A 19,385-nucleotide genomic window follows, 5' to 3' on the forward strand; every position below is an offset into this window, starting at 1 on the left:
CCCACGTGTTTGTTTTCTTCTACTACTGAAAAATCAAAGTTTTGTATCTAACAATCATACTTGTTGCCGTTTTATGCAAGTGTCTATACACATATATATATATGCAATTGAAATGAAGGGAAAAAAATCCGCGTGGGTGAACCCGTAGGAGGAGTGCCGGTTGTAAACCTTGACAGTGTAATAATATTCATGTGTTCTTATTTAAATTTTCATAAACGTTCGAAAAAAAAAAAAAAAATTATATGTAATAGTATGATATAATAATTACACCAACCACTACCTGTTGGATAGTTTCCACCCCCCGCCCCCTTTTTTAAATGAAAATTGCATTATTATTTTTAACGGTAATTTTGTTTTTTGTTTTGCACAGGCCAAAACGGAAGAGGATTTAGCCAATGAGAGAGCTTGGTTGGATACGGAAAAATTATGGTTGGTACACAGGGGTGGTTTTACTCCCGTGAAAATTTTATCAAATTCATCCAATCAATCGACGGGTAAGTAAGTGTAAAAATTTATCAAAAAAAAAAACTCATCGTATGTTTTTTCTCTCTCTCTCTCTCTTATGGTTTAACTTTCTCTTTTTTTTTTTTTTTTGTTTTTATTTCACACGGTATAACATCTTGAAAATTTCATATTATTTATATATATATGAGTATTTTTATTGTGATTAACACCACCCTAATTTCTCTCTCTCTCTCTCTTTAATGGTTTTTAATTTTTTTTTTTTTTTTTTTTTTTTTTTTTTTAAACAATTAGATACTGGAAAAGTCAAAATAAAAATCGATAATACAAACGAAATACTCGAAGTCGATGAAGATGATTTGGAAAAAGCGAATCCGAGTCAACTGGATAAAATAGAAGATGTGTGTCATTTGCGTTACATAAACGAAAGCAGCGTACTGTACATTCTTAGGCAGAGATTTGGAAATAATTTGATACACACGTACGCCGCTGGAAATTTACTCGTCATCAATCCACAGTGCACTCTATCCATTTACAATGAAAAGGTTTGCATAATCTTTTGTATTTTCCGACAAAAAAATCGATTTATCGATATATCGATCGATACATTGCGAGTGAGTGCGCGAGTGCATGCTTGGGTATTTTAAAATTTATAATTGAAATTTAATAACGATAATTTGTTTTTTTTTTTTTTTAATTCAAAGGGAAGTAATTTAAAGTGTAAGGTTAGGCCATTATTATAGTATTAATTTATCGATTACTATGATTATTAGGAGTTAAATATGTGTTAAAGATGGATTATTATTCTTCGGTTTTTTTTTTTTTTTTTTTTTTTTTTTTTTTTTTTTACGTAAGTTTGCCCGAAGCCATTTTATTAAACTTTCTCATAAGTGAGGGAAAAGGGGATGATGATGACTGTTTTAATCGTTATTTTACAAAAGAAAAATATTATTATTATTATTATTATTATTATTATTATTATAAATACGACTTTCTCTTATATTTAAAAAAAAAACATTTAACGTTTTATTCACATTTTTAATACATCTAACAAAAAAAATTTTTTTTTTTTTGTGACGTAACTTTTTTCCCTCTACTTTCAGGTGGCTGCACTTTTTCGAGGATGCAAATCCGAAGACATGCCTCCTCACATTTATGCGATGGCACAAAGTTCGTATCGTTCAATGCTTTCATCGAGAAAAGATCAAAGCATTGTATTGTTGGGAAGGAGCGGATCTGGGAAAACTCACAATTTTCGTCATATTTTAAATTATCTTTTACATTCTGCCGGCTCAGTAAACAAAGTAAATTTTTTCTTTTACATAATAATAATAATAATAATGAAATTGTGTGTTTTTTCAATTCGTAAATGAAATTTATTATTTTCATTGCCAGGTATTGAATGTGGAAAAATTAAACGCTTTGCATACGATATTGGAAGCTTTTGGAAATGCCAGAACTTGTTTAAGCATCAATGCTACGAGATGTACAAATTTAATAACTCTCGATTTCGATCAAACGGGACAAATCGCATCCGTTTGCGTACAGGTAATAGTTTTTGTTAATTATTATTATTATTATTATTATTATTTAATCGAGTTAGTTTACGTAATTGTTTTAAAAATCCCAGGGAACGGTTACGTGAATGTTATCATTATTATTATTTATTATTTTTTTTTTTTTTGCAGATGCTCATGTTGGAAAAGCAAAGGGTTGCTAAAAGACCCAACGGAGAAGGGATTTTCAACGTTTTCTATTGGCTGTTGGCCGGCGCGGAAAGTTCGCTGGCGAAAAAATTACTTTTGGATACGAACGCATCGCAAAATTCAAATTTGTTCATGACTTCCATATACAAGGTAAGGGAAAAGCGAAATAATTGTTTCGCGTGATGAAATGAAAACAATTTTTTTTTTTTTTTCCAAGAACGAAGATCGTCAAAGAGCCGTCATGGAATTGAACAAACTCACATTGGCAATGAATACTCTTGGAATCAACGAAAAAGAATGTTTTGTTATTTGGTCCGTTTTAGCGGCCATTTATCATTTGGGCAATGCCGGAGCAGTCAGAGGTATTTAAAAATGGCGTTTCATTCACTCACTCATTTCTTCGGATGACCAGGATGCACCGACTAATACATATTTTTTTTAAGTGGGAACAAACAAATGGCAATTCGCGGATCCCACGCATTCTTCTCGTGCTTGCCGCCTTTTGGGTACCACGTCCGAAGAACTTTGTCAAGTCTTATGGAACAATCCTTTGTCACCCGCCAGAGCACCTTCTTCACCATCCGATAAAGATAAATTAATTGCCGGAGTGGATGCATTGGAAGGCTTCGTCATCGGTCTATATTCCGAAATCGTTAGCGTCGTGAACACTTTGATCAATCGGTCGGTTTTTAAAATTTTTATTTAACATAAAATGTCGATTGAGGATTGCGATAATATTATTTTATATTTTCCAGGTCTCTGACAACGAATATTCATAGCACGATGTCATTGATCGTCGTCGATTCTCCCGGATTTCAAAATCCGGGAAGTTGCGGTCAACAATCCGGTGCGACTTTCAGCGATCTGTGTCACAATTACGTTCAAGAACGTCTTCATCTTTTGTATCACAATTTCAATATAATTGCTCCCCGCGATAGATACGTTCAGGTTGATAAAAAAATATTTTAAAACTTTTTTAATTACACGTTAATAATAAACGTGTTGATAAAAAAAAAGGCGGGAATTTGAATTTTAGGAACACATAGACGTAAACACGGATGAAATTTATTCAGAGGTTAATTCTCCCAGCCAATTGATTTCAATGTTGGATAAATCGTCACCCACTGGTGTCCTTAAAACTTCCCAAACGGATCTTCGGGAGGTCGACCGACGCGGTTTGTTATGGTTACTGGAAGAAGAAAGCTTATATCCAAATAGCACAGACGAAACTTTTCTCGAAAGACTGTTTATGCATCACGGTGAAAAAGGTCGGATTTCGTGGCACTAGAAGAAAAAAAAAAAAAATTTGAATGAAAATTGAACGAAAAATTTTTTTTTATTTTCAGATCACCAATTACTCCTTCGCAAATCTGGACCGGGACATTTTGTTATTCATCATCTTCAGGGAACAAATCCTGTGACGTATAACGTAAACGGTTTCGTAAAAGCAGCAAAAGAGAATCCTCTAACGCGATCTGCAAATGGTTTTCTTCAAGAATCAACCAAGTACGATTTCAATGATATTAATACATTGAATATAATATTATTATCATCAATGTAATTTTTTTTTTTTTTTTTTTTTTCCAAGGGAAGACATCAGTGAAGTTTTTGTAAAAGGAAAAAATGGACTCCTAAGCAGTGGTGTTGAGGGTTCTCAATCGTTGAGAAGAATGTCGAGCATCAGGCGAACTTGTTCGGTGGCCGTTAAAAGAAAATCCATCAGTCTTCAAGTCAAATTCACAGCCGTAAGTGTAATTATTTGTTAAAATCAAAAATGAGTTTATCAGTAGTAGTAGTAGTAGTGGCAGCAGAAGCAGTGGTACTTGAGAAGTAAATTCCAAAAATGCTTTTAAAAAAAAACCGTTGAAAACTTTTTTTTCCCTCCAGGATGGTCTTATAGAAACTTTACGAAGAACTCGGCCTAGGTTCGTATTCTGCTTGCTGCCTCAACATAATGCTGGCAACACAGAAATTATTCCGGGTTCGGCATCGACAGGAGAAAATATTTTAAACGTTCCCCTTCTTCGATCGCAGGTAAAAAAAAAAACGGGAATTTAACCGGAAAGAAGGAAAAGTTTTTGGGAAATCCGAAAGAAAAAAATAATAATTTGTGCGTATCGTTCACAGATCAGGGGATGCGAAATACTTCCCGTCGTTAGAATATTTAAATTAGGATTTCCAGAATATTTTCCACACGGAGAATTCAAAAGACGATTTCGTCTCCTTGCACCCGGATGCGGAGGATCTTCCGGTGCGAGTCACGACTCCGGTAATTCTTCGGGAGTTAAAATAACAATAAATGGTTCGTCGTCTCCATCTGCGGAAGCTCTCGACGAAGGACACGCCGTCGAAGAAATGCTCATGCTTATGGACGTCGATGTAACGAGTTATCGGATAGGCGTCACTCAGGTAAGACGATCAATTTTTTTTTTTTTTTTTTCATAAGTTGGTATATTTGAAATTGGGGTGACGGGTACATTTTTGACTCTAAAAACGAACGTAGTAAAATCGTTAAAAATTTAATTGTAAAAAAAAAAAAAAAAAAAATGTCTGATGGTGAATCGTGACAACGAACGTGACATAAAATTCGACAGCTTTCACTTACGTTAACAGTTCTTTTGCATTCTTCGAGTTGTTTCGACTCGCCGACGGTTCAAGTCGCATTTAAAGTCGAGGAGGAGTGTCCCCCTTTCCCCCTCCCCCTCCCCCCACGGTCTTTCGTTTTTTATTTAAAAAAAAAATTACCGTTAGATCACAATAAAAATTTTTTTCATCAATTGTTTTGGGTTAAATAATAATAATAATGATCGAAACCTTTTGCTTGGCAAATATAATATTATTTCCCCTTTCGGGTTGTGAATGAATTTTTCGCGTTTTTTCTTCTTCTGCTGCTGTTGCTGTTGCTGCTGTTGCCAATATTTAATTATAAATGATTGACAGTTTTCAATTTTCTTATCCCGATATATTTTTAGTTTTTAAAAAAAAAAAAAAGTCGTAACCAAATCTGATTTATTTTTATTTTTTATTTTTTTTTTACTGTTATTTTAATAAGTGGTTTATTATTATTATTATTATTATTATTATTATCATCATTTTTACTTTTGATCGTGTCTAGTTCCACGTACGGGTTAAAAAATTATTCCAGGTTTATACTCGTTATATATTTATATAAACGGTTGAATATCGGTGGTATCGTTATTTATAAAAAAAAAAAATCTTTACAAGAATGTAGGCCGTCCTACAGACTCCATTTTTTTCTCCGTAAATTATCATTATCATTATCATTATCATTATCATTAGTAAAACAATTATTTCATTTTTTTTTTTTGACTAATTTTAATTTTATGTTTGTAATTGTGTCTAGTGACACGTCGTCGTTGTTGTTGTTATTGTTTACGTCTTATTTAAAAACTCGATTATATTATTATTATTATTATTATTATTATTATTATTATTATTATTATTATTATTATTATTATTATTATTATTATTATTTGCGCTTTTGTTGCGATGGTTCTTCTCTCTATCATCTGGATATTCGGATGCTGAGAGAACCGGTCTTGATGAGTCGGGATAGAGTCGTCGTCGTCGTTTCTCTCTCTCTCTCTCTCTTTCTTTGGTGTGCACGAATATCCCGGTTCGATTTTGTACCTGTTTTTGTTTTTTTTTTTTTTTTTAGTTTTCGGTCAGGTTATTACCTCTGGTCATTTGCAAGGTCATCATCATCATCATTATTATTATTATTATTTAAATATTCTGGCAATGTTGACAGCCTTTAACGCTTTTGAAATTTCGAAATTTATTCACATAATTTTCAATATTTTGGTTTTTTTTTTTTTTTTGTAACCGTGGTACGAAAAGTATTTATAAATTCCCCGAGTTCTCCCCCCCTCTCCCCCTCTCTTTCTTTCGACATAAGTAATGATGATGATGATGATGATATATAATTCCATCGTATTTTATACTATAACTTTTATTAAATATCATTAAAGGTAATAATATTATTAATTATTTTATTATTATTATTATTATCGTCGTCGCGAATCAGTCATTCAGTCGTTCAATCAGTCAGTCAATCATTCAGCTACGCAGAATTTAAAACGTTTTATTATTATAATAAATTATCCCGTTTTTTATCAAATCGCGTAATTTAATTATCGTACCGATATTTAACTTATTATCATCATTATCATTATCATTATTATTACCCTAATGATAATAATAATAATTATTATTATTATGATTTAAATCGCATTCGACCGTTTGTTTTTTATTAAGTTAACGAAAGAAGGGGAAAAAAAAAAAAAAAATTATTTTTTTTTTTTCTAATCTTGAGGACGGCGAAACCGATCTTTGGCATTTGTTGGTTGCATACGAGAGTTCATCGCCTCCAGATGAAAATAATTTTTTTTTTACTCTTTTCAATATATATATATATATATATATATATATATATATATATATATATGCAAACACGTATGTTTGTATATGCGCGTATATACGCATACGTGCGTGCGTGCGTAAACTCGTTTTCGTTGACTACTTTTGTGCGTATTTCTCTTCTCTCTCTCTCTCTCTCTCCTCCATTTCCAGTAAACAACACGTTTTTGAATTTTGTTCGTATCGAGTATTTAGTTAAAAATCCGTTTTTGGCATCGATTTGCGGTTTTTAAAATGTTTGCGTTTGTATTGTTTGTTTGTTTGTTTGTATGAGAAATGGTTGTTGTTGTTGTTATTTCACTTGGTACGTAATAACGATGAATAAAAAAAATTTATCGGTTTGATTTCCGGTTTTGCCATTCCATTAATTATCCAAGATGATGATGATTCCGATCCCACGGGGAGGTGGGGGAGGGGGAGGGTGGGAAAATTATTATATTACGAAATATGTTTGTTTGCCATTTTTTTTTTTTTTTTTTGAACTCTCACTTGCCGTGAAATTATGATAATAATAATAACATTTGTGACCCGATGATCTTTGAATAAAAAAAAAATCTCACAAAACGGGTGAATGGAAGATTAGGTTTACCCCGGGGGTGGGGGGTGGGGTTTTCTCCTCCTCCGTCGTCGTATTGATCTCGCGTGTTTTCGTCGGCAACGTTTTTAAGGTGGGTTAGTTTGAATTCCAGTGGAATCCTGATCGGGTATACAATCCTAGAGTTTGATTTACGTGACAGTCACGTAGGTCGTAATGGTTTCTTGCGGTTTTTTTCACCTTCGTATTTTGGTAGTAGGTAGGCATTCACCTATCGGGAATTCGAACCTGATTTTGAGCTTTTTTTTCTTTAACGGACGTTTCGGTTTTATTTTAACCCGTGAGACTTTTCATAACACGTCTTTCTCTCTCTCTCTCGGATATGACGTTTCTTTTTTTTTTTTTTTTATATGGGAAAATAATAATAATAATAATGTCATGAAATGAGTTTTTAAATAATACGAGAGCGCGGAACGAACGAGTCAACCTTGTGTATGTGTGTGTGTGTGGCACCTGGAGAACTGGACTTGAATCTTGGAAAACATGTTAAAAACAGTTACTCGTCGTAGTAATCAGTAAACAATGTGACCGCCGACGAATCGAATGTTGTGTTGTTGTTATCGTCGTCGTGGTTGTTGTTTGTTTGTGCGTGAGTGAGTGAGTGGAGTGCGTGTGTTTGTTAGTTAATTTATCGCGATTTAAATTTCGTTTAATTTTTTTTGTTTTTTTGACGGGAAAAAGGTTCAAAACGTTTCCATTTTTTTTTTTTTTTTTTTAAATAATAAATAGGGTAGTTTAGTTAAAGTTTAAAAAAAAAGTGTCAAAGTTGGGATGGATGTGAGGTCGTAAAAAATTTTGCACACGGTTGATCCCAATATAAATTTATTTATTTATTTATTTGACTTTTATGCGTTTTTTTTTTTTTTTTGATTTTTAACGTAAAATTTTAATTTTTATTTAATGGTGACTGACACGTTATATTACACGTGCAATTTGAACGTTTTAAAATATTTAAAACCTGCGAAAAACTTAAAAGAAACGTCGTAAATGTTTTTTTTTCTTTTTTTTTCTTTTTTTTTTTTTTTGGTAAATTAATGACGAGGCTTTTAGGGTGGTCGTGATGCGTGTGTGTGCGTGTGCGTGCATTAAAAAAATTTCAACCTCCCTCATCACGATTTATTTTAAATGATTTACCCCCTCCCCCTTTCGGTTTTTCGGTCATTATTTACGTTTTTCAAAAGAAGGCAAAACGAAAAAAAAAGGTTTTCTTTTCTCATTAGGTACGCATACCTGAAAATGAAATCAAAACTACTTTTTAAATCCTTTTATTATTACGGAACTTTAAAACGATTGGATTTATTTCGGATTTATTCGAATCGGAATCGGAATTGGAATTTTTTTTTTTTTTCGATATATGAATCGATTATCGAATCGGAATTGGAATTTTTTTTCTCGATATTTGAATCGATTATCGATTCGTCGATCGAATCGAGATTCTCGAACCTTGTTTATTAAATTTAAAAAATTTTTTAAAGTATTTCATTGATCGCGCGTTCTAGTTTTTTTTTTTTTAATTATTAAAGAAAATTTTTTCATTGAACGCGAAAACCTTCGGTCGAGTGCGTAACGGACATTAATAATAATAATAATAATAATAATTATTTAATTAAAATTAAAATGGTTGCCGCCTTAGGGGCCGTGGTGGGGGACGGGGGGAGGCGGAGGGAGGGAATCTACCAAAATTTCTCGTTTTTTTTGTTTTCTGCGGTTGGCATTTTTTTTTTTCCCCTCACTCTTTTAAACTTCACACAAAATGACAATAATAATAATAATGATTTTTTGTAATCGGATGATTAAAAAGAAATTCAAACCTAAAAGTCGTTAAATTAAAACCTGAAACATTCATTCCAACCTGGGATTACTCGGATTTTTAAAATGGCGCGTATTAGATTAATAATAATAATTTTTTTTTTTTTTAAATAAATGTTATAAAATGTAAAATTATCGTCTGCTTTCATCTTGACGTAGGGTTTTTTTTTTTTTTTTTTCAAACGTTGGCAACATTTTTCATAATAACAAAAAAATTTTTTTTTATTTTTTATTTATTCGTTTGACGGAAATGACGATGGCGTATTTAGGTATGAAAATGCGAATGATTGATAATTAATTAATAATAAACTTTACGTACGATTCGGATTAAATGTTTTTTCTCGTTACCGAATTTGGAAAAAAAAAAACTAAAAAAAAAAAAGAAAGAAAGAAAACCTAAAGTGTTGTTGTTGTTGTTGTTGTCGTTGTGAATACTAGAAGAAAGAAGAAAATAGGAAAAATGTTTAAAGAAAATAATTACAAACGAATACTTCTTCCGCCATGACAGAGACTTGGATAAAAATTATAAAAGAAATAATTGGGGAATTGTTGTCATTGCTCTGGTTGATATTGGCTTTCTTCGTCGGTTTCGTCGTTTTTTTCGGACAAAAAATAAACACGTTAAACATGCCATCATTTCGAAGTCTCACATTCGGTCAAAAACCCAAAGAAAATGGAGGAGGAGGAGAAGTGTCGGAAAATGACGACGTGAATAACGGATTCCTCAATCGGAAAATTGTCGTCGAGAGAGTGAAAAACGTTTTCGGGAAAACATTGAAACAAAAGGAAAAATTAGAAACCGACGAATTCGATATTAAAAAAGTTATGAAAATTTTCCACGGTAACAACGCGGGAAAAAAAAGCGTGACATTTGCGGATCGTGACGAAGTCATCGATGAAATCACGACGACGACGACGACGTGCGATTTCGAAACGACGACGTCGTTTTGCGAAGAAGAAGATGAACCGGAAGTTGATAAATTGGATGGTACGAGAATGGAGGAAAAGAAGAACGATATTAAAAATTTAATTTTTCACGAAGACGATGAAAATTTTAATTCAAACAACTCGTCAAATTATACAAATCTCGAATTATGGAAAAGTGAGAGCGTTCAAGTGAATGACGTCGTAATAAAAAATTTTATGGGTTTGAATTGTGTGGCGAGTGAACCTCCGCCATTACCGCCGAAACTACATCAAAAATATAATTTTAAAACGAGGCCTTCGGTTCCACCCCCTTTGCCGCCAAAGAGTGTTGCAGAACCCGAACCTCCAGTAATTCGAAGAGATTTGAAAAAATTCAAATCTGAAATCGAACAATCCCCCATCGTCGTCGAATCATCGGTCAACAACGGTTTTTTACCGTTTTTGGAAAATTCAAAAACGTTGACCGACGAAGAAGAAGAAGAAGAAGGAAAAATCAAAACGGAAGTTTTTTTCCCCTTCGAACAAACGGAACCTGTCGACTTTTTGTCAAGAATAAAAAGCGATCAGGTGGCGCGTCAAGATGACATTCCGACGACGACCGTGCCTATGTCTTTCACCACGTTCAAACCGGAAATTACGAAAAAAGATTGCAAGGAAAATGTTTTTCAAGTTTCCGCTCCGAAATCTTTCACCGTCGAAGAAACGAAACCGAAATTTTTTAAACTCCTGAACGGAGTCAATGGAAAATCATCGAAAATTCCAAAACTCGTAGAGGAAATGATTGAAAAAAAATGTGAAAAAAAATTCGAGAGTTTCGATTTGGAAACTTTGAAAAAGTGTAAAATAAACGTGAGCAATTTGGTGAACAATTTCGAACAAATAGAAAAAGATGTTAGGAAAAATGAAAGGATTCCTACTAACGGTTTCGTTGAGTGTAAAACGAACAGAGGAGTTACCGGAGGGGAAATAAATTATGGCTCCCCTTCGACCATCAACCTTAAAACTCATTGGATAATTCATAATAATAATGATAATAATAATGGTAAGAAGGAATCGGATGAAAGTGGCAGCAGTTCTTCGACGTCTGGATACGAAGAAGGGAATTTTGTCGCAGAATCTCCAGAGGTTATTTACATTTTTTTCTTTTAACCTTACCTTCCATTTTGTTGTTGTTGTTGTTGCATTGTCGCCAACTTTACAAATGTAACAACAGCGATTTTTTTTTTTTACCGATATCGAATATGTATATACCGGAAAAACTTATTGTTGTAAATAATAATAATAATTAAAATGTATAAAAGTTTTTTTTTGTTTTTTTTTCCAGGTATTTTTTCGAGCGGGTGTTTTGGCACAATTGGAATCGCAAAGAGATGAAAAACTCGCGGATTTAATAATAAGATTTCAATCGCGATGCCGTGGTTACATAGCGAGAAAAAAATTAGCAAAATTAAAGGTGAGTGAGAGAGAGAGAGAGAGAGAGAGAGAGAGAGAGAGAGATAAAACTGTCATAAATTATCATTAGGATTAGTAGGGTTTTATTTCATTCATTCATTCATTCATTCATTCATTCATATTCGTCCATTATTTTGTTTTTTTCAGATTCAAGATTTAGCCGTTAGATGCATTCAGAGAAACGTTAGAAAACTCATGCAAGTGAGAGAATGGCCCTGGTGGAGACTTTACGTCAAGGTCACGCCGATATTAAACGTTCACAGAACGGAAGAAGAGCTAACGGCCAAAGTTCAAGAACTCGAAACGGTCAAAAGTCTTTTGGAAAAAGTCGAATCGGAAAGAAATCAACTCAAATTGGAAAATGACAAGTTGGAAACAAAGGTAGGAACGATGAGAGAAAATTATTATTATTATTAATTGTGCAAATGCGTGTTTGTTTGCATCGATGTTTGATTTCGTTCGCCGGATTCCCGGGGATAGCAGCCGGTTTTTGATTTTTTTTTTTTTTTTGGGGAGCCGTTTAAACAACTGGTCGTCGTCGTTGTAGTTTTTTGGCCGAATGCCCCGCCGACTTTTTTTTTTTCATCGCCAATTTTTTTTTTTTTTTTTTTTTTCGATTTGTTTGCCAAGTAATAATAATTTTAAAATCCCGACATGAAAAACAATCGAGAGTTTGTTGTACTACAAACAACAAGTATTTAATTTAAATCTTTTTCGTTACCCAACAAACAAACAAGCAATCAATCGTCGCCGCCGCCATTTTTCATTTTTCGTTCGCGTTCGTCAAAAAGCGCGATGGCGAAAAAAACAAACAAGAGGATAATGAGAGGGTTAGGGTTAGGTACGAAAATCAAAGTCTAATTAAATTTTTTTTTTTTTTTTTATGCGAATTCGTCACACTGAAATTTTTTAATTGCTTCGAGGAAGGTACCTGAAAAATATCAAAGTCTTTCTCTCTCTCTCTCTTTCTCTATCTCTTTCTCTCTCTCTGTGCGTGTTTGTTTCGTCACCTGATTTTTTTTTTTTTTTTAATTTATTCGAGGTTGCGTTCTTGTTTTATCATTATTATTCTCACATAATTTTTTTTTTTTAAATTTATTACGATTCTACCATTTGGTTTGGTTTTACGAACGTAATAATAATAATAATAATAATAATAATAATAGTTTTTTTTTTTTTTTAAATAAAAGATTACACGTATTAAAAAATGTGTAAAAATGTTAACGGAACGTTTGGTTAAATTTGAATTTGAATTTATTTATTTACTTGGCTGTAATTATATATGTACGTATAAATTTATTTTAAATTTGTTGTTGTTGTTGTTTAAATATGGAGGCGAGTGTACATTTGGCAAAAGATTTAAATCCGGCAAACTCTTGAATTATTAGTTTGTAGAAGAAGAAGAAGAGAGACATGGATAATTTTTAAAACGTTTTTTCTCTCTCTCTCTCTCTCTCTCTCTCTCTCTCTCTCTCTCTCTCGCGAATTTTAGTTAATTCATCATTTAAAACTATCATTATTATTATTATTATTATTATTATTATTATTATTATTATTATTATTATTATTATTATTATTAATTTAAAATTTAAAAAACGTTTTGAAATTGTATAAAAAAAATTTTGAGTTTGAATGTTGTTTCTTAATCTTTCTTCTTCTTTTTCTTCTTCTTCTTGTTCTTCTTGTTCGATCGTTCGTAATAGGCCGAATAGTGTTTTTTTTTTTTTTTGTAAATGGAAACCTGGATTTTCCCGTCGGAAAAGTGTTTGTTAATATTTGGTATCACGGTGTGGTGTTTTTCTGTTTGTGAAAAATGTTTGATTAAAATATAATAAGGTAAAATGACGGATGAAAAAAAAAGTGGTAGCAGTGGAGAAATGACGGATGAAAAAAAAAGTGGTAGCAATGAAGAAATGACGAATGAAAAAAAAATGGAAGAAAAGTGCGGGGATATGGGTAAGAAAGAAAATGTCGATGGTTCTTCCGGTGTTGGAAAAGACGATAAAAATAACGATGGGGATAATGATAAAATTTCGAAAACGAACAAGCCGAAAGTGACGAAAAAATTAATAAATTCCCGTAAAGTCGATTCTCCGGGAGAAAGTCGTAGGAGTTCGGATTCTGCATCCCGTCGCACGTCACTCATCGCAGGATCTCATCATCTGAATTCGTTTTCGAGTATTCAAGAGAAAATTGAAGCGCTCTCTCGCGATCAATCACAAAACGATTTATCGACGTCAAAAAAATTACCCAAAATCAATAAATTGACGAACGAAGGATTGATTTTTAAACCTGTTGAGAAATTCCCCGTGAAAAACCCGCCGTCGAAAATGGATTCGAATAATTTAATCGAATCGAGATTGAAAAAATTTGGTGAAACGTCGACGGCGAGCGTGAGCGTCGCGACGAGAAAATTTTCGAAAAAACCGGAAATTGGTGAAAACGGAATCGGAAAGAAAAACGATGAAGGAAGCGGAATTCGCGACGTGACGGTTGATAATGGGGGGAAAGCGAATGAAAAACGGGAAATAATTAATGTGTCGAGTTGTTGTAAGAAAAACGCTTTGAAATCGTCGGAAAATTCTGTGGTGAGCGAGAAAATGGACGATTCGAACGTTTCAAAGGAAAAAAATGAAATGAAATTTGATAAGAAACAAATCGAATCGATTGAAAATTTTCAAAATGAAATCAAACGACAGAAAGATGATAATTGTTCGGAGAAAAGGAAAAATTCCATTGAGAAAAAGGAAAGTGAAATTTTTGAAATGTGCGGCGGCGGTGACAATGGCGGCGGCGGCGGGAAAAACAGCGAATCGGAAAAACGAATCGAAAAAAATTCTATCAAATCAATTCGCGATACGAAAAAAACGGAAAAAGGTCAAAATGAAACGGAGCCGAAATGTCAATCATCACTCACCGAACGGATAAATTTTATTGATTTGAATAATAATAATAATAATACGAAAAACGTGAAAAGGGATGATGATGGTAAGGAGTCGACAAGGGCGGAAGAATGTTCAACCCAAGCCGATGCGAAATTAAATTCGTCTTCGAAATTCAGTCAAAAAATCGTGGCGCGAACGTTCGACGAGAGTAAAAAATCGAAGCAATCGATATTAGTAAACGACGATGAAACCGACATAAAAAAAAAATTAGCCAAAGAATTGAAAAACGTTCGGGAGGGTTTGAACATGTTAACGGAAAAACTATCCGACGATGTTTCGAATCATTCGAAAAATGTCGGCAAACGTTTCGCGAAAGAATCGAACGTTGATGAAACCGTTTCGCTCAATTATTCAAATAGGGAAACCGTAACGAATAACGCGCGCAAAGTTTCCGCCACGACGGAAACGACAGAGAGAAAGAAAACGGAAACGGATGATAAGATTGAGAAAGGAAAAAATTGTTTTCCGAACGTGAATCAAACGGAAGAAGTTAAATATTATTCATCGAAAGGAGAAATCATATCCGGATCATTTAAATATCCATCAAATCGTTTATCCACGATATTATTATCGAACCCGAATCAAATTCTGGATAAAACCAAGTCTCCGTTGGACATTCTCAACGTTGGAAATTTTCCGGGAGGGGCGGATAACGACAAGGCCATAATTTGCGAGGAGGATTACGAGAGGAATTCTTTCATCAACAGGGATCGTAACACTCTATCACCCCTCTCGGATTTCAGCGACGAATCTTTCGATCATTACCTCACTTCCGATGCAACAACTTCCGTTAGTACATCTCTCGTGAATCGATCGCGAGATCGATCATCTCGAAGCTCGTCCATTCCCCGCCGGATATTTCCGCAAACTTCGATGTGGAGTAATAGAAAAATGAAAAATCGGTCGAACGGTAAAAACGACGAAGAATCGTCCGTCGTTTTCGATGCTTCCATGAGTTTCGATTTGTCACCGAATCGAACGTCTCTGAGACATCAGTTCAAACCCAGGCCCGCGTTCAAAGATGAAAATACTAATTCGAATTCGTTGAGTGCGAAAATAACGGAATTTTTACATCGTACGGATCACATAATGGAAGAATGGAGACATTTAGGAAAGGAAAAAAACGATTTGGAATCATTGGTCAGGTTGCCGCGTAATAACGTGTCTGAAATTTCGGAATCGAAACGGAAAAGCGCGACGAACATAATGATAAAAGGATTGTTGAATTTTACAAAGGGAAATAGGAAAAATCCGAGAATGTTTAGGAGTCGTTCGTGTACCGGTAGAACGTCAGAAATGTCCGACAGAACCATTTCTGACGTGGATGAGGTTGGTAATAATGACCAATGGTTTCAAACAACACCAATAAAATTTTAAATTGTATTTGTTAAACATGTTAAAAAGAAAAGCAGAAGATGAGGGGGGGGACACACACCCGGTATGCCGATTTTAAAATGAGAAATCAAAGTGACATAAATTTTATAATTTTCAGTTAAGCGAAATGACGATGGATTTATCAGAAGAACGCACAGCTGGAGCCTTGCAAGCAGAAAGATTGGAAGCGGAAACGGCGGAAAGGGTTCGACTGGAACAAGAATTGTCTCAGATACAAAACGAAAAGAAAAATCTACAGCAAGCGTCGGAAAGACTGGAAATGGAACTTTTTTACGCTCGAGCGGATGTTAACGGTTTGTCCGAAAGGTAAATATCACTCGTTTATTTAAATAAAGTTATTTTTGATTACCATAATCATCATCATTATTATTATCACTATGCAGCGAGGGAGATTTGGAAGATGGCGGCGGCGATGCTGCACTCTATAAAAATAAATGCGAAAGAACAATGAGAGAATTAGAATTTACGAGGAGGAGACTCCAGCAACAGCACGAAGATGATTTGGAACAATTGGTGGGGCTGAAAAAACAATTGGAGAAAAAGGTTAGAAAATTGTTTTTAAACGATTCTAAGAAGACGAGACAAGGTTCTTCTTAGAATACGTTGATTCGCAACAATTATGAAAACGTTGATTTGATTCCAGTTGGCGGATGCTTACGAAGAAGTCGAAGAACAGCGACAGGTTGCCGGTCAGTGGAAGAGAAAAGTACAAAAACTTCAATCGGAAATGAACGATTTGAGGTTGTTGTTGGAAGAGCAAAGTTCGAGGAACAATCTATTGGAAAAAAAACAAAGAAAGTGAGTCGAACATTGTTTGTTTGTTTGTTTGTTTGTTAAGGGAACAACGAGTTTATTTTATTTTTTTTGGTAAGGTTCGATTCTGAAATTCAATTGTTACAAGAAGAATTAAGGTCGGAGAAAAATCAAAAAGAAAGGTTATCGAGGGAAAAAGAAATGGCGTACGCGGAAAAATATTCGATGGAACAAAATCTTAGCGTGAGTTAATAGAAATTGCGATCGCGTGGTCGATGATAATAATAATAATAATAATAATGATGTATCATTTTCAGTCGTTTCGATTGGAACTGGAGCTCAAAGATGAAAAACTGCTTTCCCTGACGCAAGAACTGGAAGAATTTTCCCGGGGCGGCGGTAGCGAACAAGAAATAACACAACTTCGTAAAGCCAAACACGATTTGGAAATCAAATTGAAAGAACAGGAGGAAGAATTGGACGAATTGGCGGGTCAGGTATCCATGCTCGAAGGTAACAAACTCCGACTGGAAATGTCTCTGGAATCCCTGCGAAAGGAACACAGGCGGGAAATAGCTCAGAGAGATGACGAACTCGACGAATCCCGATCGAACACTCAAAAAAAAATCAAAGGTTTTTTTTTTTCTTTCTCTTTCTAACACGTGGATTTTTCCCTTTTTTTATCTTTGTCTAATACATTGAGAATTGCAGTTTTAGAAGCTCAATTGGAGAGCGAACACGAGGAAAGAACGCTTCTCGTACGTGAAAAACACGAGCTCGAAAGGAGGTTGGCTGATGCCGAGGAGAGAGGAAGACACAACAAAGCCGCAGACGAAGATGCTTTGCTGAGAGCGAGAAGAGATTTGAAAAAGACAAAAGCGCTCCTGAGGGATGCGCAAATAATGTTGGAGAGAGCGAAACAGGATTCGCCGAGCAAGGCCGCACTTCGCGCGTTGAAAAATCAGGTAGGGAACGGGAGAAGGAAGGAAGGAAGGATGGGGGGAAGAGGGGAGTGGAAAATTGACGACATTTTTTTTTTTTTTTTGTAACAGTTGGAAGATGTTGAATTAGCTCGAGCATCCGCGGTCAAAGCCAAACAATCTCTGGATTCGGAATTAAACGAAGTTAACGGTTTGCTAGAGGAAGCCATCAGAGCCAAGGGTGATGCTGAAAATCGTTGTCAAGCCGCATTACGTGAAACGAACGCACTAAGAATGCAAGTCGAAGAAAACGAAGAAGAATTAGCAGAAGTAAATTTTTTGAATTTAAAAACGTAAAATGGATTTTCTATCGTATTGCTTGTAACGGTTTTTTTTTTTTTTCTTCAATAGCTGTTGAAGAAATATCGTCAAATCGTTCAGCAACTTTCCGCGGAACAATTGGCTAATCAAGAAACGGCGGGAGCATTGGCGGAAGCGGAAGTCGAAAGAGCATCACTAAAAGAACAATTAGCCGAACTTAGTGCGAGATTAGAAGCGAACGCCGTATTAGATCCGTTAAGCGGATTAGCACAAAAGAAACTCGAGATTAGAATAAAAGAATTAGAAAGTAGATTAGATTTGGAGCAGACGACGAGAGGTCGTTTGGAGGTAAGATTATTACTTTTTAAAATTTCGTTTTTGGGATCAAACGTGTTTAACGTATTTTTTTCGTCTTCCCCCCCCCCACTAAAAAAAGGTTCAAATCACAAGACTTAAAGAAAACGTAGAAAGGTTAAATGAGGACTGCATACAAGCTAGAACCAAAGAACAAGGAGCGACGGATACCGCGAGAAAACTACAGAGAACCCTGAGGGAAACGAAAGAAGAATTGGCTAAACATCAGGCGAAAGAACAGGAAGCTTTGCACAAGAGGAAGGAGTTGGAAAAGCGGTGAGTTTTCCTTTTGTCTCTTTTTAGCCCCCCCCCCCCCCGAAAAAAAAGAAGGAAAAGGTTTGAACCTTTTTTTTTTGTTTTTTGTTTTCAGGTTGGAAACTGCTGAACAAGAAGCATTCACCGCAAGAACTGATTTGAGACTCGCTGTTAAAAGAATCGAAGATTTACAATCTGCCATATCCGGTGAAATCGGAAGCGATTCGGAAAGAAGCGAAAGGTATAATAATAATGATGATAATTTTGTGTAATAAATGTTTCGAAACATTGAATAAAACGCGAAAAAATTTTTTTGTTGTTGTTCATTCAGTGACGAAGATGATAGCGGAGACGATTCTCTTATTTCTCACGTTGCCAGCACTGTAAGTTCGAGAAACAACAGTCCGAGAACTCCGGATTTAACTCCGAGATAATTTATTATTATTAAAAAGTAATTTTAAAAGGGGGGAGAATAAAATGGTGCGTTTCCCCCCTCCCCGGGGGATCCGGAAATTCAAACAAAAGACAAAGGATTCGTTTGATTTTTATCAAATGTTGTTTTTATTATTATTATTATTATTATTTACGATTATTTAGTTAGTAAAAAGGAATCAAGTTATAGTTAAATGCTTCAATTTTGAACAGTATAAATATATATAAAAACCAAATAAATTAATTTATCGTTAAATAAATAAGAAAAAGTGTAATTTTAAGGTTAATTTAATATTAGAAATGACGACAAGTACTTTATATATATATTATTATTATTATTTTTTACGTGTACGTGTTTATATGTTGATAAAATTCAGTGAAATTATATATATATATATATAAATATTTCTTACGCTACGAGTTTATATTATTATTATTATTAATAAGTTTTTTTTTTTTGTTAAATGAAAAAATTAAATGTATTTATATATAAAAATTTGAATTTTCTATTAATTTTCCTTTATTGATTATGTATCGCGTGGAAAAAAGAAGCCATTTTGTATTTTTTCAATTCTCATAAGGTAAATATTTATAATTTCAATTGAGTAAAAATACCGCG

At 34.2% G+C, this 19,385-nt stretch overlaps 1 protein-coding gene across 1 annotated transcript; it reads left to right on the forward strand.

Annotated features, from left to right (window-relative positions):
• Positions 1-317: 317 nt before the first annotated feature.
• Positions 318-19,070, forward strand: Phum_PHUM607810 (myosin-18A, putative; the record flags this gene model as incomplete). The annotated part of the gene is made up of 29 exons (XM_002432940.1): positions 318-344; positions 371-494; positions 757-1,007; positions 1,566-1,766; positions 1,858-2,010; positions 2,151-2,318; positions 2,386-2,530; positions 2,612-2,849; positions 2,924-3,116; positions 3,205-3,436; positions 3,515-3,674; positions 3,757-3,913; positions 4,056-4,202; positions 4,296-4,419; positions 4,507-4,577; positions 11,264-11,392; positions 11,539-11,772; positions 15,829-16,037; positions 16,115-16,274; positions 16,375-16,529; positions 16,604-16,727; positions 16,802-17,117; positions 17,196-17,449; positions 17,537-17,734; positions 17,816-18,073; positions 18,162-18,355; positions 18,450-18,575; positions 18,666-18,717; positions 19,065-19,070. The coding sequence occupies 29 exons, from the start codon at positions 318-320 to the stop codon at positions 19,068-19,070; spliced, it is 4,806 nt and encodes a 1,601-aa protein (XP_002432985.1).
• Positions 19,071-19,385: the final 315 nt, after the last annotated feature.

The sequence above is a fragment of the Pediculus humanus genome, genomic scaffold (genome assembly GCF_000006295.1).
Source record: "Pediculus humanus corporis 1103172108318 genomic scaffold, whole genome shotgun sequence".
NCBI classification, from domain to species: Eukaryota; Metazoa; Arthropoda; class Insecta; order Psocodea; family Pediculidae; genus Pediculus; species Pediculus humanus.